Genomic DNA, 27,806 nt, shown 5'->3' on the forward strand with positions numbered 1-27,806 from the left:
TTATTTTATTAATAAACTTCAACAGATTGATATGGTGAAAATTGGCTACAGAGAAAGTGTATTTTTGTAAAGACATCTCAAACAAGGATGTGAGAAACAAAATGGCCCACGTTTACTTAGGACTATGGTGTTTGTAACCCTGAGGTTTACCACATCAACACTCCTCATTCCTAACTCTAACCACTATACCTCAGGAAACCACCTTACAACTTTTCTAGACAGGGTTTCTTTGTGCAGCCTTGGCTATCCTGGAACTCATTCTGTAGACCTGGCAGGCCTTGAATTCAAGAGATCTGCCTGCCTCTGCCTCCAGAGTTTTGGGATCAAAGGTGTGTGCCATCACTGCCTGGCCACCTTACAACTTTTTACAAAGGGAAATGTTTAAGAAGTATAAGTAGCTGAGCAGCAGTAGCAGGTGGATCTCTGTGAGTTCAAGGCCAGCCTGGTCTACAAAGCAAGTTTCAGGACAGCCAGAGCTGTTACACGAAGAAACCCTGTTTCATAAAAAACAAAACAACAACAACAACAAAAAATCCCACTAATACATTTTTTAAAAAGACTTTTTTTTTTTTTTTTTGTTTTTTGTTTTTCGAGACAGGGTTTCTCTGTGTAGCTTTGCGCCTTTCCTGGGACTCACTTGGTAGTCCAGGCTGGCCTCGAACTCACAGAGATCCGCCTGGCTCTGCCTCCCGAGTGCTGGGATTAAAGGCGTGCACCACCACCGCCCGGCACTTTTTTTTTTTTAATGAGTACTCCATCTGCACGTATGTATGCATGCATGCCGGAAGAGGGCATCAGATCTCATTATGGATGGTTGTGAGCCACCATGTGGTTGCTGGGAACTGAACTCAGGACCTCTGGAAGAGCAACTAGTACTATTGATTGCTGAGCCATCTCTCCAGCATCAGGAAGATATTCTTTTTGTTTGTTTTGTTTGTGTTTTGAGAGAGAGTTTCTCTGTGTAGCCCTGGCTGTCCTGGAACTTGCTTTGTAGACCAGGCTGGCCTTAAACTCACAGAGATCCCCCTGCCTCTGCCTCCTGAGTGCTGGGATTAAAGACATGTACTACCACACCCAGCACAATCTTTGTTTTCTAAGATTTAATGCGTATGCATGTTTTGCCTGTATGTGTCTGTACACCACCTAGTGCCTATGGAGGTCAGAATAGGGCATGAGGTCCATTGGAACTGGATCTGATTGTGAGCCTTCATGTGGGTGCTGGGACCTGAAACTGAGTCCTCTGAAGAGCAGCCAGTGCTCTTAACTACTGAGTTATCATTCCAGCCCATTTGCTTAATCTTTAAATCTTGTTACATTTGCACCCTGTAGGGAAAATGTGAAGTTTTGAGTGTGTTAGATTTCACAGGAGGCAAAATGAGACCAGAGTCTGAGCTCAGACAAGAATGTGTTTATTACCACACACAGAGAGGGCCAGCCTCTCTCCCTGGGGGATATGGAGGGGTGTGCAAGGGAGAAAAGCTAGCTGGGACCCTTTACAGAGCCTTGGGAATGACGCTGATGCAGCTGTGGGGCTGTGTGGGAGCCTGAAATCTCTCTTCCCTGGAGTTGTTTGCGTCAGACAAGCGAGGTTATCTTGGAACACAGGCTCTCTTTACAAACATTCCTATCCGGGCTGAGTGAAGTTGAAGAGGGTCAGCTGTAATCTCCTAATAAGTCTGTTTTTACAAAGCAAAAGGCACTCTACCACAGTGAGCGTGTTGTTTACCTGGGCAAGGCTAAACCAAGGAACCATAGGAGAGGCAAAGCCTTCTTCCCCAGGGTGAAGTTCAGTGGGATGGCAAAGCCTTTCTCCTGAGTGCAAATGTTGACAGTGTTTGCAGAAAATGTCCATTCTCCACATGTTTACAGCCTGCAGACTGATGCTTTACAGAGTGCTCCTATCATGGTTAGCTAACCTGCCTCCTTGTTTATCTGATGGAATAACCCCACCTCCTTGTTCAACTGTACTAAAAGTGCTGAACTAGAGTGCTGCAGCTAAATCCAACCCCAGCTTTTCTGTACCTGTTTCCATGTGTCATTTATTTATCCCGTCAAAAATACTCAGGGACTGAGGCTGTGCAGGATGAGGCAGCATCCTTTGAGGAATGTAACTTGGAAAATGACAGGATCATAGAGCCCCTGTAAAGATATCTAAGCATGACTACTCTCTAAGTAGGCCACACCCAGGTCCTGGGATGTATATTGTCCTTTTCCTGTGTGACTGTCTCAATATTTAATAAACTCACTAGCTGCTTCACTCCAACTCATTCGAAAATCAAGGATCTGACCTTCCCTAGTGGCTGTCCCCAAGGTCAAGGGAGCACCTCAGATGCTGGTCCTGTGTTGGTATATCCTCTAGCACTGACAAATCATTCATTCAGCTTGACACTTCTCTGTTTCTTTTGGCTTATGTGATGAAAGATTTGTCAGCCTTGTCTTTTCAGAACCAACCAACGGCCGTTTCATTGACCTGTTGTGTTTTCCCAGGCTCCATGTCTCTAATTCCTGCCTGCCCTGTTCTTTTCATTTACTCATTTGTGGGTGGACTTTTTTCTAAGTCTTGAGATGCATGCATTTACAGCCTCATGAATGCTCGGCAAGAACTCTACCAATTAGCCACATCCCCAGTCCCAATTCTTAGGAATTTTTAAGTTGCCTTGTTCAGTCAGAACTGAACTGCATGCTCACTCCTGCGTGATCTGGAAAGCCCCATTCCTCTCTCTCTCCAAACCCCAGCCCCTCAGAGAGCCTCTGAAGAAAAGGAGCCAAAAAGCCCAGTTCCCCACATTCTTGGCAACTACTGCAGCTCCTCCCCTGAAGTTGCAGCTGCCCAAGTCCCCGCCTAACGTGCTCAGCTTTTGACCAGATTTGGGCGCAACCCAGCTTGTGGTGGATACATCATCACCTCTTGCCTAGCCTATAAAGTCTGTCTGTTTTGTTTGTGGGTGTGGCCTCTCCGGCCTCTATTTCTGGGACTAGAAAACAGGCCTGGCAGTTGTTTTGCATAAATAACCCTGTGGTTACACTTTTTCAGTTTGTCTTGACCCCACTTCTTGAGTCAGCAGAGAAACCTATCAGTCCTCCCTGATCTCCTCAATGAACGCAGGTTGTTACAAAATCTATTGTTCATCTCCATGTATCTGGATAGTATCTGTACAGTCCCTTTGTTTGAGACAGGGTCTCCCTAAGGCAGTACTGGAACTTGATAGTCTTGATAGCTCAGACTGGCCTTGAACTCAGAGATCTACCTACATGTGCCTCCCATGTTCTAGGATAAAAGGCATGCACCACCTCACCTGGCCTTTATAGTTTCTGTCATCTCTTGTCATTTATCTTGTTTTATTCCACTCTGATCTTATTAAATGCAAAAAACAAAAACCCCAACCAACCAACCAAACAACCAACCAACCAACCAACCAACCAACCAGGTCACCGAGATGGCTTAGTGGATGAAGGCACTTGTCCCCAAGCCAGACAAGTGATCTCAACCCCATGGCCCACATGGTGGAAGAGAACTGACTCCTGCTAGATGTCCTGACCTCTTGTACTGTGGCGTGTGCTCCCGCGCTGTCCTGCGTGTACGCACACACAATGTAGCAAGATTTGAGAGATATGAAAATATATTCTAATTATTTTGTTGTTTGTTAAGGCTAGCTTTCAGATTAAGATGTGACCTGTTTTAGAGAAGATCCCATGGGTGGCTGAGAACATGTATTCTATAGCTTTGAGCTGGAATTTTGTATAGATGTCATTTAAATGTAACTCTGGTTTTTCTTGTTCGTTTTGGTCTGGATGCCATAGCTACTGGTACAATTGGGTATTGAAGTCATCTACTACTATTGTATCTGGACCCATCTGTCCTTTTATCCCCATTAGCCTTTATGAAGCTGGAAGGCCCAACATTTGGTGCATATATATTTACAATTGTTCTATTTTCTTTATTAATACATACTGGCTTCTTGACTTCCATTCTTTCACATTCAGTCTCTGTATGTGTTTCTTAGAAACCAAAATAAATTTAATTTCTTTTAAAAGACACAGCCTCAGTCAGGTGTAGTGGCACACAGCTTTAATAACAGCATTTAGGGGGCAGAGGAAGGCAGATCTCTGAGTTTGGGGGCAGCCTGGCCTACATACTGAGTTTCAACACTACCAGACCTTGTCTCCTCCCTCCCCCCAAAGACGACAAGAGTCTCACTATGTCACCCTACCTGCCTCTTCCTCCTGAGTGCTGGGATTAAACACATGTTCCCCTGCCTGACTCTAGTTTCAGAGCACTGACTGCTATTTTAGAGAAGCTTGTCCTGATATGTTTGTAATCTAGGAAATAAAGCTTGCCTGAAGATCAGAGGAGAGAGCCAGCCACAGAGTTAGGAACAGAGCCAGGCAGTGGTGGCACACACCTTTAATCCCAGCACTAAGACGGTTGAGACAGTAAGTAATATGGCTGGGTAGAGAAATGTAGGTGGAAGTTTCTGTCCCACCAAGAACTCCAAATACCCAGCAGCCACTTCCCAAATTACCACTCTTATATTAATTTTAACTGCTCAGACATTAGCTCAGGCTTATTACTGGTTAGCTCTTACACTTAAATTAGCCCATAATTCTTATCTATGTTTAGCCACATGGCTTGGTACCTTTTCTCAGTTAGGCATTCTCATCCTGCTTCCTCTGTGATTGGCTGGTGACTCCTGACTCTGCCCTTCCTCTTCCCAGAATTCTCCTAGTCTGCTTGCCCCACCTGTATTTCCTGCCTGGCCAATCATCGTTTTATTAAACCAATTCAAGTGACAAATCAGTATACAAGAGCGTTATCCCACATCACTTCCCCTTTTTTGTTGAATTAACAAGGAAGGTTTAACCTTAATATAGTAAAGCAAAAAGTTATTAAGTAAGAATTATAGTAACAATATCCAACCCATTTGCATTTGACAAAATTAGAGAAAATACTAATTATCTATCTTTTTTTTATTTTACAATACAATTCAGTTCTACATATCAGCCACAGATTCCCTTGTTCTCCCCCCTCCCGCCCCCCATTAATTATCTATCTTATCTTGGTGAGTTTAAAGTTTTGTACCTAATTCACTTTCTAGCCTAACTTGTATTACCAACCAAAAACTACCTTTTGATGTCTTTCAAACTTATACACTTTATGCCTCTTTAGTGAGTTTCTTTTCTGAATTTGTTAACAAGGAAAACTATATCTAGTCTTCAACTCCCTCAGAGACCATTAGTTAGCGATGACAAGGTAACACCAAATTGTAAGATGAAACAAAAAGTGTTGTGGGATGTCTTTCTGTATGCTGTGAATATGTGTTGCTCTGATTGGTTGATAAATAAAGCTGCATTGGCCTATGGCAGGGCAGGATAAGGTTAGGTGGTACATGGAGTCAGGGAAAATGCCAGCCTGCCGTGGAAGAGCAACAAGGTGCCAGCAGACCAGTAACGCCATGCCCATGTGGCAACATATAGATTAATAGAAATGAGTTAAGTTATAAGAGCTAGCTAGCAAGGAGCCTGACCCATAGGTTATATAATTTGTAATTAATATTAAGACTCTGACAATTATTTTATAAGTGACTGCAGGACCTTGGGGCTGGGTAGGAGCAGAGAAACATGAGACCATGGGGTGGGACTAGAGAAACTTCTGGCTACATTTTGGCACTCAATGTGGTAGCAAGAATTTCCACCCAAAACCTGAGAAAGCTTTAAAAAAAGCATTCTAAAACAGGGCTAAACACAGCATCCTAGTTGTGTCTCTCAGGCAAGCCATGAATCAGGGAAGCCGTGGTGTGTGGCCTTAAGCTACAGTATAGTGGGTTTGTGGCATGTGGGTTTGACCTACAGCGTGACAGGTTCCTGCTGCAGTACACAGAGGTGTCTCCAAGCAGTGCAGCACACTACATGGTGGATTTAGCTTTTGCTAGTACAGACAAAAAAAAAAAAAAAAGTTTTGGGCTACATGCTGATGGATGGATGCATAGACCCACTGCTTCCCAGACTCGGTGGTGAGCATGGAGGTAAACATCTCCGCCATGTTGGGAAGCTGAGGTGGGTGGAGCCAGCAGCCAGGGCTGCCACTTTGGTCCTAAGCCACACTGCAGTTTAAATCAATGGTCAAAAAGTGATTACAGATTCACAATAAAGCAGATTCAGTTTACAGTGTGTGTAAAATGTATGAAAGCTTGGGAGTGAGAGGAAAAGGAATACAGACAGTTATATAAAGTAACAGTTTTAAAAAATAAAGTCTTTTTTGTGGCTGTCTTTCTCTTGCTGTGGTAGAAGTTTTGAGATTTCTTTTATTTATTTTATTATTAAGATATTTTCTATTCATTTTACATACCAACCACAGATTCCCCTGTTCTCCCTCCTCCTGCTCCTCAGTGTTTCCCCCCACCAACCTCACCCCCCCCATTCCCACCTCCTCCAAGACGAGGTCTCCCCTGGGGAGTCAGCAGAGACTGATACATTCAGTTGAGGCAGGTCCAAGCCCCTCCTCCCTGCACCAAGGCTGTGTAAAGTGTCTCACCATAGGCACTAGGCTCCAAAAAGCCAGCTCATACACTAGGGATGGGTCCCGATCCCACTGCCTGGGGGCCTTCTAAACACTTCAAACTAAACAACTGTTTTGCCTATCCAGAGGCCTAGTAGTACCATGGGAGCTCCTCAGCTATTGGTCCACAGTTCATGCATTTCCACTAGTTTGGCTAGTCATCTCTGTACTTTTTCCCATCATGGTCTCAATGTCCCTTGCTCACAGAATCCCCCCTCTCTCTCATTGATTAGACTCCTGGAGCTCAGCCTAGCTCCCGGCCATGGAGCTCTGCATCTACTTCCATCAGTCACTGGATGAAGGCTCTATAATGACAGTTAGGGTATTCAAATACCTGATCACCAGAGTAGGCCAGTTCAGGCACTCTCTTGACTACTGCCAGTAGTCTATGGTGGGGTCATCCATGTGGATTCCTGGTAACTTCCCTACCACTCTGTTTCTCCCTATTCCCATGATGTCTTCATTTACCATGGCATCTCTTTTCTTGATCTCCCACACTGTCCCTGTTCCAGCTCAAACCTCCTGTTCCCCTATGTTCTCATCCCCCATCCCCTGCCCTCCATTGCCCCCCTCACCCTCAGTTTGCTCATATAGATCTCATCTATTTCTCCTTCTCTGGGCAATCCATGCATCCTTCCTAGGGTCCTCCTTACTAGCTAGCCTCTCTGGAGCTGGGGGTTGCAGTCTGGTTATCCTTTGCTTTACATCTAGTATCCACTTATGAGTGAGTACATACCATGTTTGTCCTTCTGAGTCTGGGTTACCTCACTTAGGATGATATTTTCTAGTCCATCCATTTGCCTGCAAATTTCATGATGTCATTGTTTTTCTCTGCTGAGTAGTACTCCATTGTGCATATGTACCACGTTTTCTTTATCCATTCATCAGTTGAGGGGCATCTGGGTTGTTTCCAGGTTCTGGCTATTGCAAATAATGCTGCTATAAACATAATTGAGCATATGTCCTTGTGGTATGATTGAGCATTCCTTGGGTATATGCCCAAGAGTGGTATATCTGGTTCTTGAGGAAGATTGATTCCTAAATTTCTGAGAAACTGACATACTGATTTCCAAAGTGCCTGTACAAATTTGCATTTCCACCAACAGGGGAGGAGTGTTCCCTTTGCTCCACATCCTCTCCAACATAAATTGTCATCAGTGTTTTTGATCTTAGCCATTCTGACAGGTTTAAGATGGTATCTCAGAGTCATTTTATTTTGCATTTCCCTAATGACTAAAGATGTTGAGCAATTCCTTAAATGCCTTTCAGCCACTTGAGATTCTTCTGTTGAGAATTCTCTGTTTAGCTCTGTAGCCCATTTTTTAATTGGATTGTTAGGTATTTTGAAGTCTAGTTTCTTGAGTTCTTTATATATTCTGGAGATCAGCCCTCTGTCAGATGTGGGGTTGGTGAAGATCTTTTCCCATTCTGTAGGCTATTGTTTTGTCTTATTGATTATGTCCTTTGCCCTACAAAAGTTTCTCAGTTTCAAGAGGTCCCATTTATTAATTGTTGCTCTCAGTGTCTGTGCTACTGGTGTTACACTTAGGAAGTGATCTCTGGTGCCAATCATTCAAGACTACTTCCTACTTTCTCTTCTATCAGGTTCAGTGTAACTGGATTAATGTTGAGGTCTTTGATCCACTTGGACTTGAGTTTTGTGCATGGTGACAGATATGGATCTATTTGCAATCTTCTACATGTTGACTTCCAGTAATGCCAGCACCATTTGTTGAAGATGCTTTCTTTTTTCCATTATACAGTTTTGGCTTCTTTGTCAAAAATCAGGTGTTCATACATGTGAGCTTTAATGTCAGGGTCTTCAGTTCGATTCCATTGGTCCATATGTCGGTTTTTATGCCAGTACCAAGCTGTTTTTATTATTGTAGCTCTATAGTAGAGCTCAAAGTCAGGGATCATGATGCCTCCATAGGTTGCTTTATTGTACAGGATTCTTTTACCTATCCTGGGTTTGTTTTTCCATATGAAGATGAGTATTGTTCTTTCCAAGTCTATGAAGAATTGTGTTGGGGTTTTGATGGGGATTGCATTGAATCTGTAGATTGCTTTTGGTAAGATTGCCAGCAGCCAGGGCTGCCACTTTGGTCCTAAGCCACACTGCAGTTTAAATCAATGGTCAAAAAATGATTAAAAATTCATAATAAGGCAAATTCAGATGGAATAAAACCCTAACAGTTTACAGTGTGTGTAAAAATATATGAAAGCTTGGAAATGAGAGGAAAACTTTATAGAGTTATATAAAGAGATAGTTTTAAAAAATAAAGTCCTTAAAGAGACAGTAAAATATAAAAGTTAAGCCAAGCAAAGATGAAAATTACACAAAGATTCTGGATCTTGCATATTTTTATGTTGTCTTTGGGATTTTTAAGTGCAGAGAGATATTTGACTATAAAGGCTACCAAGTTAAACCAATATGTATATTTTAAAGGTATCTTGACTTTGAAATTTATATCTAAGGATATGTTGCTTTAAAAAAGAGGTTCTGCTTTTGTTTCCACAGAAGATGAGAACCTGTGGATTGCTTCAAGGCTAGTATGGTTTGATCAACCAAGACTCCCCCTGGAAGTTCTCTGATGACACCATGACCCAGATGATCCAACATCCAAAACAGCTTCAAAGCAACTGACTGAGATGATCCAGCCTCACAGACTACTACAGCCTAGATTTAACTATAATTCTTAATTTTCTCAGGATCCCCATAAGATTGCCAGGGCCCCCAACCAGTAGGAAGTAGTATGCGAAGTTATGCCCAAATTCCCAAAATATTGTTTATAAATGTTTATTTTTACTTAAAGGGGGTTGATTATATATGCAATCACTTTCTAGTGCTGTCTCTTTTAAAGACTTATTTATTTATTATGTATACAGGAGAGGGTGCCAGATCTCATTACAGATGGTAGTGAGCTACCATGTGGGTGCTGGGAATTGAACTCAGGACCTCTGGAAGAACAGTCAGTGCTCTTACCCTCTGAGCCATCTCTCCAGCCCAACAATCACTTTCTAAAGAAAAGGGGATAATATAGATATGATAGGATAAAAGGGTAGATTATTGAATCTACTTTTAAAGAGCAACAACTTGTTTGAAATGGTTTACATTGCTATGGATTTTAGTTTAATTTTTTATTTTTTTATTTTTTTATTTTTTGGTTTTTCGGAACAGGGTTTCTCTGTGTAGCTTTGTGCCTTTCCTGGATCTCGCTCTGTAGACCAGGCTGGCCTTGAACTCACAAAGATCTGCCTGCCTCTGCCTCCCGAATGCTGGGATTAAAGGCGTGTGCCAGCCGGGCGGTGGTGGCGCACGCCTTTAATCCCAGCACTCGGGAGGCAGAGCCAGGTGGATCTCTGTGAGTTAGAGGCCAGCCTGGGCTACCAAGTGAGTTCCAGGAAAGGCGCAAAGCTACACAGAGAAACCCTGTCTCGAACAACCAAAAAAAAAAAAAAAAAAAAGGCGTGTGCCACCACTGCCCAGATTTTAGTTTATTGATAAAAATTTAAAGTTAAATTTGTTATACTGTATATATTTCTACTCTTGTTTAAGGTATTATGCTTATGCAACTCATTTAAAACTGTAATATATAATTAAGAAATACAGATTAATAATCAGTCATTTATGATAATCAAACTTATAATCATGTTAATTAAGTTTTCTAGGTATACATAGATATATTTCAATAGGTAGATAATCTTCAAACACTTCAAAGACCTACAGAATATGGCATTTAAAATGTTTTAAAAACTTAGACTTTTCTGGACAGAGACACTTCTGCTCCTGGCAGCAAAAATTACTTGAAAGAGGACAATGGGCATCAAAGAAACTCCATATTGAGTTTGCTTTCTCTGTGGCAAAAATAGCCATTTGAGCAAGAAACTGCTCTTGCCTGGAATGCTTGGTATGGTATAAACTGGACATCCAGGACCCATAGGAAAATAACCACTGAATTTTGCCAAAGCAAGGCAAAATAGTCCTTCAGATTCCTGCTTCATAGACTGCCAGACATTCCATGAGACATAGGGAAAAGTGACTGAGAGACTCTAGGCCTATAGATTGAAGATGGATGCCCCAATGTTGCAGAGGAACTTTGGATGACTGTCCAGGTAGCCAGCTCTCTCTGTCATTTCTAGAATTATGAAGTTGCTTGCAATGCACTTCCTGTTTATTCAGGTAATATCATATCCTTCTGGGTTCTTTGATGTAGTTGAAGACTAGATAGATATAATTTTCATTGGTTATAATAAAAGATAAATTAGATATGCAACTTTAGACTCACAAATATAGAAGATAGAATATTTTCTTTAAATTTGCCAAATACAAATAGACTAGATATTGTAACTGTCATTCTTGCTTGACAATTGTTTTATTATATGTAATTTTACTATGTTAAAGTTAAAACCTTCCTTTTTGATTGGACAGAAATAGGGAAGTGCTGTGGGATATCTGTGTGCTGTGAATATATGTTGCTCTGATTGGCTGATAAATAAGGCTGCATTGGCCTATGACAAGGCAGAATAAGGTAAGGAGGTACATGGAGTCAGGGGAAATTCCAGCCCACTATGGAAAGAGTAACATGGTGCCAGTAGACAGGTAATGCCATGCCCGTGTGGCAACATATAGATTAATAGAAATGGGTTAAGTTATAAGAGCTAGCTAGCAAGAAGCCTGACCCAAAGGCCATATAATTTGCAATTAATATTAAGCCTCTGAGTGATTATTTTATAAGTGGCTGCAGGACCATGGAGCCAGGCTATATCAGAGAAACATGGGATTGTGGGGCTGGGTGGGACTGGAGAAACTTCTGGCTACAGAGAAAGGAATATAAGGCAGGAAGAGATAGGAATTCATGCTCTTGCAGAGGCTCTGTAGGGTGAGGTTAAAGGTGGTAGCTGTGCCTTGCTCTGTTTTTCTGATCTTTCAGCTTTCACCCTGATATCTGGCTCTGGGATTTTATTATACTAACACTTAGGATTCGTGCATCATATGGCACCCAACATGGGACATAAATTCATGAAAAAGCCTTTTGCCTGTAGCTTTGCAGCCACCAGGTCAGGCCAGAGCTGCACATGGCCGGAGTCTCCACCCAATCTGGGCTAGAGTCCTTACCCCACCAGCTAAGTTTCTGTTGCCGCCCCCTCTGCAGCAAACTCCATAGGTTTTTGGGCTCCACAAACCACAGGAGTTAGCCAGTTTTGCACATTCCTCTGTGCAGACAGCTGACTCCACAGGCACAGGCACAAGCCCAGACCCAGGCACAGGCACAGGTCCAGGATCAGGCTCCAAACACGCCCGGATTAGCTGCTTTTGCATGTTCCCCTGGGCAGACTGTTGGCTCTTTGGCTTCTCCATTCTCCCAGTGGGTCATGGCTTTCTCTGGGCTCCCTCCTCAGGCTGCTGCCACATCATCATCTGAATTGCCATTGTCAGCAGATTTGGTGAATCAATTGGGATTTCTTCAAGGGAGAAATTAGTTAAAAGAGTTTTTTCCCCCACATTAAAAAAAAAAAAACAGGAAACAATATTACAATGGAAGGAGTTTGGTCTCTGTTTGATAGTACACTAGATGGCCTGAAAATGGAACAATTAAATGAAAGGATAATTAACTTAGATGGGATTGACGTAATGTCAATAATAAACATTATCAGTTTGATCATTCTTGTTTTATCCCTAAAAAAGTTGGTTTATATGAATGCCAAGTTGGTTGATATGAGTGCCAAGATACAAGTCTTAGAGAAACTTATTAAAATAGATCATAAAGATATTCAGACTCAGACAGAAAAATTTAAAGGAGAACCTATTTCAGCATTGCATTATAAGGTTACAGAGAAACAACCTAAGGCTTTCAAACAGCCAACCTTCACTTATCCAGTAACCTTACAGGAACTGCCAAATGATAGATATCCCCAAGACTGTGTAAGAGCTGAATGGACTCCTATGCAAATGTTAGATTTGAGGAAATTCAAAGAAGCAATAGACTCATATGGCATGCACTCATCATTTGTGAAGTAGATGTTAAACTCATGGTCAACTTGTAATAGAATTATTCCTCAAGACTGGAAAGATTTGGTTATAGCTGTCTTAGAGGATGGTCCCCAATTACAAATGGAGGACCTATTAGAAGGATGAGGCTAAGACCATTGAACAATGACGTAAGGCTAGAGATATTAAACTCTCCCAAGATCAACATCTTGAAGAGGACAATTATGCTGATATACAAAGACAATCTTTATATGATGACCACACCCTGGCTTTATGCTGCACTGTAGCATTGAATGCTTGGGACAAAATTGAAGAGGTAGGAAAGAAAATGGAATTGTTTACAAAAGTTATACAGGGTCCCAAAGAAACCTTCACTGATTTCTTACAAAGATTGACTTTAGTAGTAAATAGAATGATGCCAAATTCAGAAGCTAGACAAATAATAATTGAATTTCTGGCTTTTGAAAATGCTAATGCACAATGCAAAAGGGTAATTAGGTCATTAAAGGCAAGATCAGCACCCTTGGAGGAATAGATATAATCAATATTGAATCCCATGACCATTATGAGCTTGGGTAGGAGAGGTGATTTCCAGAGATTTGAAGAAAAACAGTAATGTCAAATGTTTCAAATGTGGTAAACAACGTCCACTTAAAAGGGACTGTAAACAGAGCATTCCTTACATTTTTTTCAAGGAATAATTCCAACAGAATGCCCCTTCCTTCTGGATTATGCAGAAGGTGTGGCAAAGGCAGACATTGGACTAATGAATGGAGATCAGCAATGGACAGACAAGGTAATCCCTTGTCTTTGCTGTCGGGAAACATCCTGAGGGGCCTCTTGTAGGCCCCATGTCAAATTTGGTTCAGTCCTTTCCTGTCATCATGTAAGAAACTCCTTCCCAGAGCAATTAAAGAACCTAGTGTCTATTGTAAAAAAACTATACTGCTCTGGATGATAGAATAGCTATAGAAGAGAGAACAAAAATTTCAAGAGAAACTAGAACAAGAGAGATCTCTCAATTAGAAGAGGTGATAGTTCATCAACCAGCATGACCATTCAATTTAAACTAAATTATACTGCTAACAAATATTTTTCATTTGATCTGATATAACTTGCCAAAAGGGAACCTCCCCAAAGTTAGGGTTCGGGAAGGGCTTTGTTTTTGTCTTTCAGGAGAATTACGGCTAAGGAATCTGAAGAACACTGAACAAATGAGACATCTGAAGAAAAAGGATAAATCATCCAGAAAAAAATGTCCCAAGGAAAAGAGTAAATTGGCCTATTGGTATATCACATAGCTAACAGGATAAAATTTCATAAATCTTTCTAAATGTTTGTTTCTGCTGTTCTCTACAGATACATAATACAAATGGTCTTTTTGTAGTCTTAGTTCAATTAAAAATGAAAGCTGGCTGGGCAGCGGTGGCGCACACCTTTAATCCCAGCACTCAGGAGGCAGAGCCAGGCAGATCTGTGAGTTCAAGGCCAGCCTGGTCTACAGAGCAAGCTCCAAGATAGGGTTTCTCTGTATAGCTTTGGTGCCTGTCTCAAAAAACCAAAAAAAAAAAAAAATTAAAGCTGGCTTTGAAGTTGGAGTGTGGCTCTCTCCTTCTCTAAACCCAAGCATGCTTGTTAAAGAAAAATGAAAAATCTCTGTATATCACGTCAGAAGAGCTACCTGATATGGGACAGAAGAAAAACCAAAATTAAGGGACTATTCTATTGCTACTAATCTCATAATCCTTTGGTTTTTACTCTTTAAAACTTTTTAAGGTATGAATTTTATATCAAAATTTAGAAGATATATATATATACATATATATATATATATACATATATATAATTTTAAACTTCTGTCATGATATCAATGGTCATATAGAGTACTAACTAATTCCAGAAAAAAGGCTTCATCTAGCTTCCTGTACATGATTTCGAGTTTGAGTCTCTTATCAGTTTTCTGCAGTGAACCATGACCATGACTAACAGCAACCTTTGAAGTCTCCAAAAGGATGACGGGACCCTACAATGATGATTTGATCAGGATGATGATAACGCCACTAAGCTTTGGACTACAAACTGTTCAGGACAATTTTGAGATGGCTAGCTGAGATGATCCAGCCTCACAGACTGCTATAGCCAGGACTTGAGACGAGCCCTGAACTTTCCCATTACGCAGAGACCGGACAACAAATGACATAGCTACCTCTCCTGTGATTTGACGATTAACCCAAAATTTTTCTTTTCAGGATCCCCTAAAGATGCCTTCGCCCCAAGACAGCAGGAAGGAAATTTAAGAACATGATGCCCACATTCCCAAGAGGTGTGGTGGGTAAATTTGGTTGTTCAATGTGTTATGGATATTTGTCATTAATTAGGGTGGTTGTTATTGGTAATGGTCAGGAAAAAAGCTAAACAAAGGAGATTAGATTCAGGGTTCTTGTTTGAAAAAAAAGTAGATATAGCTATAAAAGGTAGATTATTGGATCTACTCTGAAAAAAAATATAGAAACAATAGGATAAAAGGATAGATTATTGAATCTACTCTGAAAAGAAAAAGGGAGAATATGGATATGATAATATAAAAAGATAGATTATTGAATCTACTTTTAAAAAGCAATTACTTGTTTTAAATATTTTACATTTATATAGATCTTTGTACATTAATACAAAGTTGAGATTAATTTTGTTAGAATGTACCCTACATACATTTTTAATCTTGTTCAAGGCATTGTACCTATACAGCTCATTTAACAATGTAATATAATTTTCTAGTCCTTTAAAGTTATTATTACCAACTACTTAGGATGTAAAGAAATTCAGGTTAGTAGTTACTCACCTATTACAATCAAACTTGTAGTCAGGATAGGTATATTTTCAAAGTCAGAGATATATTTTAGATAGACAAGTGGTCTTCAAACATTTCAGAGATCTATGGAATATGGCATTTAAGATGTTTTAATAACATAGATTTTTTTTTTCTAATGACAATGAGACCTGTCTGCTCCTGGTAGCACCAATCTACTTCAGGGAAGATGATTGGTATTGAAGAAAACTCCATATGGAGTTTACATTCTGTGGTAAGTTAGCTATTGGGCAAGAAAATGCCCTTGCCTTGACTGCTGACAGTATGCTGTCCAAATGGGACAAGCAGGACACAAAAGAAAGGACTGATGAACTTTGCCACAACAAAGTAGGAAAGCCCTTCAGAAAACCCTGCTTCACAGAAAGGTCTGTCAGATATGCTAAGCCTGTAGGCTGAAGATGGATGTCCCAACATTGCAGAGGAACCTTGGATGACTGTCCAGGCAGCCAATTATTTCTGTCATTTCTCACATTTTTGGAAGGTGCTTGCCTGTACTTTCTGTTTACTTAAGTAATATTATTTCATTCTTGGGTCTATGAGGAAGTTGAAGACTAGATAGGTATAGTTTTCCTTGTTAACAAATTCAGAAAAGAAACTCACTAAAGAAGTGTAAAGTATATAAGTTTGAAAGACATCAAAAGATAGTTTTCGCTTGGTAATACAAGTTAGGATACAAAGTGAATTAGGTACAACACTTTGAACTCACCAAAATATGATAAACAATGGAGTATTTTTTCTGAATTTGTCAAATGTTTATGGACTGGACATTGTTATGTAATTCTTGAATGTATATATTGTATATACTTATTGTATATAGTTTTTCTTATATTAGTTATAACCCTCTTTTATTATTGTAGACAAAAAAGGGAAAATGTGGTGATATATTTGTAATCTAAAAAATTAGCTGGGCAGGGGTGGCACATGCCTTTAATCCCAGCACTTGGGAGACAGAGCCTGGTGGATCTCTGTGAGTTCAAGGCCAGCCTGGTCTTCAGAGAGAGATCCAGGACAGGTACCAAAACTACAGAGAAACTCTGTCTCTAAAAACAAAAACAAACAAACAAAAAAAAGCTTGCCTAAAGATCAGAGGACAAAGTGAGCCATAGAGTTAGCCACAGAGGCCAGGCAGTGGTGGCACACACCTTTAATTCCAGCACTTGGGATCACATACCTTTAATCCCAGCACTAGGAAGGTTGAGACAGGAAGTGAGATGTCTGGGCAGAGAAAGGAATATAAGGTGGGAGGAGACAGGAATTCCAGCTCTTGCAGAGGCTCTGTCAGGCTGAGGACTTGGTAAGAGGCTGTGGCTTGCTCTGCTTCTCTGATCTTTCAGCTTCCTCCATTCTGATATCTGGCTCCAGGTTTTATTATAAGACCATTTAGGATTGGGGCAACAGAAGCTGTTGATTCCCAAAACCCACACAGGCCAAATACTCACACACACATAGGAAAGCTAAGCATGAGTCAGAGTGAGCAAGCCAGTAAGCAGAACTCCTTCAACATTTGTCTCTGCTGCTGCTTGACTTCCTTCCCCAAATTCCCTTAGTGATAGGTTAAGACTCGAAAGTGTAAGCCAAATAAACACCTTCCTTCCCAAGTTGCTTTTGGTCATGGCGTTTATTCCAGGAGCAGAAAGTAAACTCGGCCAGTTCTTTTCATGTATGCTCTCATTTTCCTGTGCTCTTACGATGGACACTATCTCCTCTGGGTTTAGGATTCCTTTTAAGTATCTTCTGCATTGCTGACTTAATAGTAATTGCTTTAATTTGTACAACACTTAAAATGTCTATTTCTCCACTAAATATAAAGACAACTTTGCTGGACACAGCAACTTTGGTTGGCAGTTATTTTCATGACTTGAAATTTGCCATTCCATGTTTTCCTGGCTTTCATAGTCTTGAATGATAAGTATGATGTTATTCTGATGTATTTGCCTTTGTGAGTTGGCATTTTTCTTTTGTATCTTTTAATAGTGCTTGTTTCCTAGTTTGGGTATCTTGACTACTATGTGTCATGAAGAGGTTCTCCTCTATTGGAGTTTTAAATACCTCTTGTGCTTGGCTATCCACTTCTTTTCTTTTTTCTTTTTTTTTTTTTTTTTTTTTGGTTTTTCGAGACAGGGTTTCTCTGTGTAGCTTTGCGCCTTACCTGGAACTCACTTGGTAGCCCAGGCTGGCCTCGAACTCACAGAGATCCGCCTGGCTTTGCCTCCTGAGTGCTGGGATTAAAGGCGTGTGCCACCACCACCTGGCTACTTCTTTTCTTATATTTGGGAAATTTTCTACTAAAATTTCAGTGACTAGGTTTTCATTTTGTGAAGACCATACTCATGGTGTCCTTTATTCCCTCCACCAGTAAGATACATTGATTCCAATCACATCTTAGAACAGTAGGGTACATTTATTTCAACTAGTATTCAATTCTCCTTAAGATTTATTTGGCCTAAAATCACTCTATGTAGTCCAGACTCAAACAATCCTTCTGCCTCAGCCTCTCGGGACTTAAAAGTATGCAACAGCATAGCTTCAGGTTTGGTTTCGTGACTGTATCCCAAGTTCTTGTAAGCTGTGGTTATGCATATATATTTTTTGTTCTTTATTGTTATCTAACTATAGTATTCCTTTGGCCTTGCCTTCCATCCCTGATAAGTCCTTCTTATCACTGGTCTATTACTTGGTGGTACTTTCCACTGTTTTTATTTGATTTGTCCATTTTTTTCACTCCTAACATTTATGTTTTTCATCTAAAACACGCCTTGCTGAGTTTTGCATCCACGTCGCTAACTTTGTTCATCCTGAATTATTTTCTTACTTTGTTTGCTTGTGTTCTCTTTGAAGCCATTAATTTTACAAGTAAACTTAATTCTTTTTTAAACACAGTATGTAGCCACTACTCCCAACTTAACTTTTAATTTCACACACACACACACACACACACACACACACACACACACACACACACTTAAAGATTAAAAACAATTATGTATAGATATGTGTGTCTGCATGTGAGTGCAGGTGACCACAGAGAGCAAAACATCACACCCCTGGAGCTTTGATGGGTGCTGGTAACTGAACTCAGAACACCTGGAAGAAAAGCAAGTGCTCTTAACCACTCAGCCATTGCTCTACTCAACTCTGAATTCTTCCTCCAGTTCTTTATCAGTTTCAGTATCTTGGATCTGGCAGTAAAGGTGTTATGTTCCATTCAGGGACCATGCTACCTAGTTTTTCATGTTTGTTATGATCTGTGAGTCTGTTGGGACAGATGCGACCCCAGTATTCCTAAGGGGGGGAAAAAACATAAACCATTGAACAACCAACCAACCAACAATAGCAAGTCAAACCAGATATAGAAATGCATTTTAGCCAGGCGGTGTGGCCCATGACTTTAATCCCAGCACCTGGAGGGCAAAAGCAGGCAGATCTCTATGAGTTTGAGGTCAGTCTAGTCTACAGAGAGAGTTCCAGGACATCTAGGGCTGCTGCACAGAGAAATCCTGTCTCTGGGGAAAAGAGAAAGCACTTTAAATCTACTGAAGTCAACTATGATACCACCAAGAACTGCAGAAAATAAATTGCCGAAAAAGAGTGTAACTGGGCGTGGTTATATATGCTTTAATCCCAGCAGTCAGGAGTCGGAGGTGGGCAGATCTCAGTTTGAGACCAACCTGCACTGCCTATCTAGTTCCAGGACAACCAGGAACACATAATAGAGATATTGTCTCAAAACACCATAAAATAATTGGGTAAAGGTTGGAACAAGAATTGAGTGAAGTAAAGGAAAGAGGCACAGAAAAAAGAAATTAGATTCTTTAGTTAAACAAAGAAACAAGAGAAGCTTGTTAGGAAGCAGGAGAGGAGACAGCAAACAATAAAATAAACGCACAATAAAAAAAAGTACATGAGCAGAATTAGAATCATAAGGAACAACAACAAAAATCCCTATACTTTAAAAAACAAGATCAAACTGGGGGTGGTATCACATGCCTCGATCCCAGCACTTGGTAGTTGTAGGAGGATCAAGAACTCAGGACCAGGCCGGGCGGTGGTGGCGCACGCCTTTAATCCCAGCACTCGGAAGGCAGAGCCAGGCGAATCTCTATGAGTTCGAGGCCAGCCTGGGCTACCAAGTGAGTCCCAGGAAAGGCACAAAGCTACACAGAGAAACCCTGTCTCGAAAAAACAAAAACAAAAACAAAAAAAAGAACTCAGGACCATCCTCAACTATGCTACACAACACCTCTCAAAAATAAAGTAAACTTATCAGGAGTATAGAAAAAACGGGAAACACAAGAGCCGAGGGAAAGAAAATGCAGGAAAACGTCCTGGGTTTGGAATGGAGCCCACTAGACAGGAGAGCAGGCAGTTACCTTGGAGATTTCCTGTTTTATGCTGTTTCAACTGGTGCTGAGCCCAGAGTATTCAAAGGCCAACTGCTCAGCAGAGCCAATGCTCCTCAGAGACCTCCCTTCTTTGTGTCCTAGGAGAGACTGTAGTCTCATCCCATCCCAGACTCCCCCGTTTGTATACTTCAGGGTGGCTGACGTCTAAGCCAAGTGTGTTCCCCAGTGACTGAAACATTTATCAGAGGACCCATCTTAGCACTTTCTACTCTCGCTGAGCATGAAACACTCCTGCAGGAAGGAGGGACTCCATGGAGTGACCTAGAAACCTGCACGGCTGAGGCCGTCCTGGAGTTTACACCACCTGCTGCCTCTGTCCTGGTGCTTCTGCCCTCAGAAGTACCCAGCCCCCTTTCCTACAAAACTGCATGTGAAAAGGGGGGGGGTGACATTCCTGACCTCTGTCTCAGAGCTGCCCCACCCTCTAAGGAGGGTGGGGCCACCACTGCCAAGCGTCTCGTGGAATCTGTCCAGCCTTCCCCTAAGCCACATCTTAAACAGCCACCCTCCTCCAGGAGCTGAGGCTGGGGAAATCCAGGGACAATTGACTGTGATCATTTCCTGTTTTCAGGCCCCCAAAGTATCTCAGTCCCAAGCAATATGCCCCTTCCAAGACAGAACACGCCAGGATGGACGTCTCAGTTTTGCCTTGTCACACAGGAGTTCTCTCACACAAAATGCTACAGCTGGACTTAAGTTTAATCTTGTTCTGGGGCTAGGAGAGACCACCTTCAGATTAAAAAAAAATACATACACAACACACATATGTTGTGTGTACCTGTGTATACACATGTGCATTCATGCTGTGTGGGGATCAGAATACAACCTGTAGAAGTCAGTTCTCTCCTCTCACTGTAAGGGTTGATTGAACTCAGATCATCAAGCTTTGGCAGCAAGTGTCTTTTTCCTCTGAGCCATATTTGTCAGAATTGCTGGTCACTCCCTCAGCTGCACGACCACACATGCGCAGTTCAGTAGCCAAGTAAGAGGCCTTACGTCTTATGTCATCCGTGGGCTCTGTGGACACTCAATCTGAGCATGCGTGGTGTAGCTCAGTAAACCCATATGCACATGTTCAGGGAAATCCTTAAAAAGCCAGTTACAGACCCACCCCACCCCCCACATGTCTTTCACAGGCCTGGTCACTCTCTTCTGTCCCACCCCCCTCCTAATGAAGCTCTGATATTGGGTTTTGTTGTGCCTTGTGACCCTTCCTCACAGAGTAAAAGTGCTGCAATAAAGTAAAACCAACAATATTGCTGGCCCAAACTACCCTTTGGGTCTTCAGTCTTCTCTTTCTCCCCGTTCACTGGCTGCAGGTGCGCTGGCAAAGAGACTTTCCAGAGGCAGTGACCTGTAAGCACACTGTTGAGACTGCTACAGCTCTGAGTTTCAACTAGACACTGTCCCTCCAGAGATGCTGCTCTGCTTGTGACCCTTTCCACAGGTGCCGAGTTCTGAGATGGATCCTCTCTATATAGACGCCAACTTCCGCGAGTGGATCCCCTCTCCATAGGAGCCAACTTCTGTGAGTGGATCCCCTCTCCATACATTCCTGTTAGTGGATCTCAAGCCTCTAAGGCCTGGCATTGGATCCTAATGCCCACCCATAAGAAAAAAAAAAGACATAATACATGGAGAAATGAATTTATAGTTTTCTTCAAAACTGAGAAATGCTCTATAGCTTGTCTATAGACTGGAGAAGCCAGAAGCTAGGAGGACACATAGGGTGGTGGTCTCTCTCCTGGGACACTGGTCTCCCTTGTGTTTTCAGAGCTCCTGCAAGGACCCATCTTCATTCCAAGCACAGAACTCTCCTAATGAGACTGGGTGTGGTGATTCACAGCTGTAATCATTGCACTTGGGAGTCTGGAGCAGGAAGATTGTCACAAGTCCAAGGCCACCTTGAATTACATTGTGAATTACTGGTCAGCACAGGCTTGCTGTAGAATATTTTGTGTTCTGCCAAAAAAAGCTTGCCTGGAGATCAGAGGGCAGAGCCAGCCACTAGTTAACTATAGAGGCCAGGCCATGGGGGCACACACCTTTAATCCCAGAACTTGAGAGGAGGAAGCAGGAAGATCAGGCAAGGCCACCCTGGGCTTCACAAGATTGATCCAGTCTAAAAGAGAAACAGAGGGGGGCGGTGGTGGCTCACACCTTTGATCCCAGCACTTGGGATCTCAGGCATTTGATCCTAGCATTTGGGATCTAATGCCTTTGATCTCAGCACATGGGATGCTCATACCTTTAATGCCAGCACAATAGGGAGTTGGTGACAGGATCGCCTCCATTCAGTCTGAGGATTCCTAGTGACAGGATGTCCCCCATTCGGTCTGAGACTTTGTAGAGGTCAGAAGTCTCTAGTGGCTGCTGTGCTTCTCTGACCTTTCACCTTTCACCTTTGATATCTAATTAGGATCATGCTAATTAGGATCATGCTTCATAGGCTACAGTGTGAGACCTTGTCTCTGTCAGGTCCAAATTCTGTTCCAAACCCAGAATTTCTCAGGAACCTATAAAGCGGTTCCCCTCTCCCAAAGGAGCCATTTCCTTATCATTGGCAGAAAGGACAAATGGCCATCTGTGGTGTCTAATAGCTTACTACAATAAATGCTGGCCTCCAGGCTTCCTCAGTATCCTAAGTACCTGTTAACACATTCAGTCCATGCTGGCATGCCAATTCTTCTCATCCCAACCCTACCCTAAACTTACTCAGCTCAGAAGCTTGCCTTCCCCCAGCTTCTCATTGTCCTCACAACCCTGCTATTTCCGCTGTACACATGCTCTGTCTTCCTCTGTGTCCTCTTCGCTCTTCATCTCTTGCTGCCCCACCCCCGCACCCCCCACCCCTCATGGCCAAGTCCATTCTGCTGGCCATGTTCAGTCTTCTTTCTCTCTGGAGTCTCCCACATGCCTCTGCCTGTACCCTTCCTCATATCCACAATACAAACCTTCCCCTCAATCGTACCTGGGAGCAGACATGTCATCAGTTTGTACAGTCTCAAACAAACAAGCTTTCCCCTAGAGAAACAGAATTCTTAAATCTTTCCTGGAGGGTCTTGTCACCTGCCGTTCTACAGCTCTCCCCTGAGATACAACTCTGTAAAAGTCAGCAGATGCACACCTGTGACTCAGAGACTCTGCAGCTCCAGTGCAGCTTGATGCAGAAGACGAAGTTCTAGAGGGTGGGGTTCTTCTCCTTCCTGGGGCCCTGAGACTCACCCAGCTGCAGCCTTTCCTGTCTTTGTGGAGTTGCTTGCACGTCCAGAGGGTAAAAACCTTTCTAGGGACTGTGTGGCGCTGGCTGAGGTAGCCCAGCAGCCATGAGGCAGGGGCACCTTCCAGGGCCTTTGGACTCCAGGTCTCTCCCCGGAACAGCCTCATCTACTTTGCTGCAGCTCCAGTTCGCTGACCTTGCTCCCTCTCAGCGCTCTGTATTTTCCCTGGGCTCACCAAGAAGTTCCGGGTACTGCTGTGGTTGCTCTCATCTAAACCCAGATGTCCTCAGGACTGGCTGGGAGCCAGCAGGAACATGAACAGCTTTGTCCCCATTTGGCCACGCCCCTCCATTTGCTAGATGGTGTCAACTGTCCATTGATCTACTCTTGTTTTCTACAGGCTAAACCCACAGTCCACGGTGTGTGTGTGTGTGTGGGGGGGGATAGTAATAGAATTCTGTTGCAAGAATTCTAAATGCTATTATAATAATAAAAAAAACCCTGGTGCCAGATATTGGGTAAATGCTGAAAGATCAGAAGACAAAGAAACCACTAGAGAAACTTCTCACCACTACCGAATGCTCAAGCTGAATGGAAAGTGAGATCCTGTCTCCACAAATCCTCTGACTGAAAGCCTCCGAGTCCTCAGCTGAAAAAGCATCTAGCTCCTGTCTCCTCACGCCTTATATGCCTTTCTCTGTCCAGCTATTTCACTTCCTTTCTAGTACTGGGATTAATGGTGTCTGTGATCCCAAATGCTGGTAGGAAAGGCATGAGATCTCAAATGCTAGGATTAAAGGCGTGTGCAACCTCTGCTTGGCCTCTGTGTTTAATCTAGTGGCTGGCTCTGTCCTCTGCTCCTCAGGCAAGCTTTATTTGATACACAGTACACCACCACAGAGTTCCGCCCCATCTCCGCCCCCTTCTACTCCCCTTGTTTTTGGAGAACAGTCAGTCCTAGTAATAATGCCACTCCCTCCCACTTGGGACCTACAAAATCTCCAGCTCAAAGTCCAATTCTGCATTTCCCACATTGCAACACCCACACAAGGATCCCCGCCACTGTGCACCGGGGAGGAGAGGCTCAGAAACTCAGAATCAGGTGAGTGGCAGAGTGGGGTGGTCACCATTGCCCTGCCCAGCTACAGGTTCCAATATTCTTCCAGGGCCAGCTACTTCCTACACCTTGATTAGTCTATCTGACCCCTGCCTGGGCCTCTAGCCTCTCTGTTCTTTCCCCACACATACTCCACCTCAGAAGAGCTTGTCTGAGGTCCCCCTCCCCCCCCCCCCCCCTTTCTTGGCTGGTTTTAGAATCCTTTTTAGTAGAAAATCTCTCCCTGGCCTGCAACACGCTTAGGAACCAAACTGGTTATGCTCGTCTCAGAGCAAGAAAGGTATCAGGTCTGGACGGTGTGGGGGCATTTCTGAAGGTAACAAGCTCAAGGAGGAGAAGCGAGGAGAGACACCCATGCGGCAGGGGCCGACCTTCCAGCTGCACAGGGCCAGTGCTCAGTTTCCTGAAACATGCTGGAATCTTCCCACAAAATGTCAAACCCTGTATTGATTCTACCTCAGAGTGCTTTAATGTCTGGACTATGCTTGGGCACCAGGAACATGGACAGTTCTGCAGGAGAGCAGTGATGTAGCCACAGTAGTGACCTTTGCTGGAGTTAGACTTGCCTCTGATCCCAGGTCTACCTGCCACCTCAGTGAGTTGTCAGAGCCCCAGGATCCCAATCTTAAAGCAAGAATTCAGCACAGTATTGTGAACTTGTTAGAAAAGTGAGTCTTATATTCTGTTCTCAATGCAGCAACATGGAGTTGATGGAGGATTTCTCCCGTCCACCACTGGTGCCAGTGAAGGGCATCCCACTCATCAAATATTTTGCAGAGGCTATTGGGCCATTGCAGAACTTGACAGTCTGGCCTGATGACTTGCTTATCAGCACATACCCAAAGTCTGGTGAGCAGTGGTTCCCCTAATGTCCTGTAGACCTTACTTTGGTAAGCAGGTCCAGACTCTGGGACCTCCACACCTTCTTTTTGTTGTTTGTTTAGTTGTTGTTGTTGTTGTTGTTGTTGTTTTTCGAGATAGGGTTTCTGTGTGTAGCCTGGGCTGTCCTGGAACTTGCTCTGTAGACCAGGCTGGCCACAAGCTCAGAGATCCACCGGCCTCTGCCTCCCAATTGCTGGGATTAAAAGTGTGCACCATCACCTCCTGGCTCCTCCTCACCCCTTGTTCCCTTCTTTCCAGGTACTACCTGGATAAGTGAGATCCTGGACATGATCTACCAGGATGGCAAGCTAGAAAAGTGTCGCCGGGCCCCCATCTATGCCCGGGTGCCCTTCCTTGAGTTCAGATGCCCAGGAGTTCCCTCAGGTAAGAGCACTAGGGTGCTAGACACAAGTGGAGAGAGGAAGGACCTCTTAACAAAGTTCTCTGCTCAACTGTAGGTCTTGAATCTTTGGAAGAGACACCAGCCCCCAGGCTCCTTAAGACGCATCTGCCCCTGTCCTTGCTTCCTCAGAGTCTGCTGGATCAGAAAATCAAGGTAAAAACAAAAACAAGAAACACCAGTTATGGTGGTACCTTCCAGCATTTGGGAAGTAGAGGCAGAAGGATCACCGTAAGTTCAAGACCAGTCTGAGCTGTAACTGACCCTGTTTCAGGAAGACAGAGAAAAAGAAAGGAAAGGAGGGAGGAAGGGAAAGAGGGGGAGACAGGGAGGGAAGGGGGGCTGAGGGGAGAGGATTCAAGGGCTCCTGGGATCATCTGAGCTTTGATCTGTTCTGCTGGGAATTGTGGGACTACTGAAGTCCTGTTTCATCTTGTATGGACGGTCTCTGGCTGTCACTCTGGCAGGGTTAGGATAACAACGAAAATGGAATTCTTCAGTGTAAGCTAGAGAAGCAGAGTCCAGGTGCTCACAGGACAGAGATTGGGAGGGGCTGGTGGAACTCTGACCTACCACATGTATGTGTTGACAATAAAGGAGTCAGATAAAATATAGTTCATGGAATAGCCAGGACTTTGGCATCAAAGATGTAATCTTAGGTCAGTGGTACCCATACTATGAAATCTCAACAAGTCAACTTCTAGACCTGTGTTCTCTTCTGCCATCCCCAAAAGAAGTGCTGAGAGTCCCCAGTGCTAGAAAGTATGGCACCTCACTGGGTCCTGTGAAGGGTAACAGGACAGCAGGAGGAACCAGAACTAGGTATCATCTGCCCCTGCAGGTGATCTACATCGCTCGAAATCCAAAGGATGTGGCTGTCTCCTACTATAATTTCTACAACATGGCCAAGGTGCACCCTGATCCAGGCACCTGGGAGAGCTTCCTGGAGAACTTCATGGATGGGAAAGGTGAATCTGAGTCTGTAGCAAGGAGGGGGCTGGACCCAGGGGCAGAGCTGGAGCTAACAGGGCCTGTGTCTGTGCTGTCTTGTCCCCAGTGTCCTATGGGTCGTGGTTCCAGCATGTGAAGGAGTGGTGGGGGCTGACACACACTCACCCTGTTCTCTATCTCTTCTATGAAGACATGAAGGAGGTGAGGATGCCTGCTACCACTTCCTTCTGGGTCCCACAGGCAGGAACCTCAGGAACCTGGCCCTGTCCTGGCCCTGAGCCCCATCCCTATCCCTATCCCAGCCCCACCCCAGACAGCACCTCCCATCTTACCTCCTGGCTCAGGATCTCAGCACAGAGCATGCTCAGTCCTTATCTTGGAGTAGGTGTCAGTCATGTGCCAGGATAGACCTGGTGGCTTGCTGCTCTTGCTTCTCCCTGCTCCAGAGGTGCCAAATCTGGGCACCAGTGATCAAAGTCTGTCCCTGTCCTCTCCCAGAATGAACCCAGAGATCATGCCAAGACAGCAGGGTAGGAAACTACCTATTTTGCATCAGGGCAAGAGGCTTAGAGTCAAGGCATTAGTTCTGAAAGTTTCTTGGTAGAAGTGGCCAGCTTCCTGTGGGTGATCCCCCCAAACTTATCCCAGTGAGCATCCAGAGTTCCTCTCTACACTCCAGAACCCCAAACGGGAGATCAAGAAGGTCCTAGAGTTTTTGGGGCGCTCTCTGCCTGAGGAGACTGTGGATCTCATTGTTCATCACACATCCTTCAAGAAAATGAAGGAGAACCCCATGGCCAACTATACCACCATCCCCTCTGAAATCATGGACCATGGTGTTTCTCCCTTCATGAGGAAAGGTAGGTAGTGGACTGGATGGTCATTTGGAGTATTTGGGGAAGGGACGTTGGATGCACCAACAAATCTGCAGTCACGTGGGTCCTGTGGCTGTGACTCAACAGTCTCTCTCTTTCTCTCTCCCTCTCAGGTACCACTGGGGACTGGAAAAACACCTTCACTGTAGCCCAGAATGAGCGCTTTGATGCCCATTACGCTAAGATGATGAAAGGCTGCAACCTCAAGTTCCATTGCATCTGTAAGTGGAGGAGGCTATACTGGGAATAAAGGCAAGCTGACATAATCCATTATGACCTCAAGACTAAAACATGACGCATCCTGCTGTATTCCTACAGGAAATCTGAGCTAGGAGAATGAACAGGACTGAGGACGTGTATGAACAAAGATGGTTTTATCAACGTGTGTCAGGAAAGCAATGGATCCGAGCACTGAAGAGGAACCCAAACACGCAAGAACAGAAGACAAACTGTGTTTTACCTGAAAGAATAAAGGCCCTGGAGCTGACTGGGTCTTCTCCCTTCTGTGGCCACCAGTCCGTGTGTCTGAGGGGGGAGGGCAAG

General features: G+C 43.4%; 1 protein-coding gene across 4 annotated transcripts; it reads left to right on the top strand.

Moving 5' to 3' along the window:
- The first annotated feature begins 14,428 nt into the window (after nucleotides 1–14,428).
- On the top strand, nucleotides 14,429–27,750 carry Sult1a2 (sulfotransferase family 1A member 2). 4 transcript variants are annotated; one of them, XM_059266867.1, is made up of 10 exons: nucleotides 14,429–14,876; nucleotides 21,137–21,345; nucleotides 24,853–25,004; nucleotides 25,296–25,421; nucleotides 25,496–25,593; nucleotides 26,279–26,405; nucleotides 26,495–26,589; nucleotides 27,068–27,248; nucleotides 27,377–27,484; nucleotides 27,582–27,750. In XM_059266867.1, coding segments are annotated over exons 3-10 (885 nt in total). In that variant the 5' UTR covers nucleotides 14,429–14,876; nucleotides 21,137–21,345; nucleotides 24,853–24,856; the 3' UTR covers nucleotides 27,584–27,750. The 4 variants fall into 4 exon arrangements, with proteins under 4 accessions (XP_059122850.1, XP_059122841.1, XP_059122858.1 ...); XM_059266858.1 differs by having other exon boundaries at nucleotides 14,429–14,871; XM_059266851.1 differs by lacking the exons at nucleotides 14,429–14,876; nucleotides 21,137–21,345 and adding an exon at nucleotides 24,034–24,140.
- Nucleotides 27,751–27,806: the final 56 nt, after the last annotated feature.

This window comes from Peromyscus eremicus, chromosome 1 (assembly GCF_949786415.1).
Source record: "Peromyscus eremicus chromosome 1, PerEre_H2_v1, whole genome shotgun sequence".
Taxonomy (NCBI): Eukaryota; Metazoa; Chordata; class Mammalia; order Rodentia; family Cricetidae; genus Peromyscus; species Peromyscus eremicus.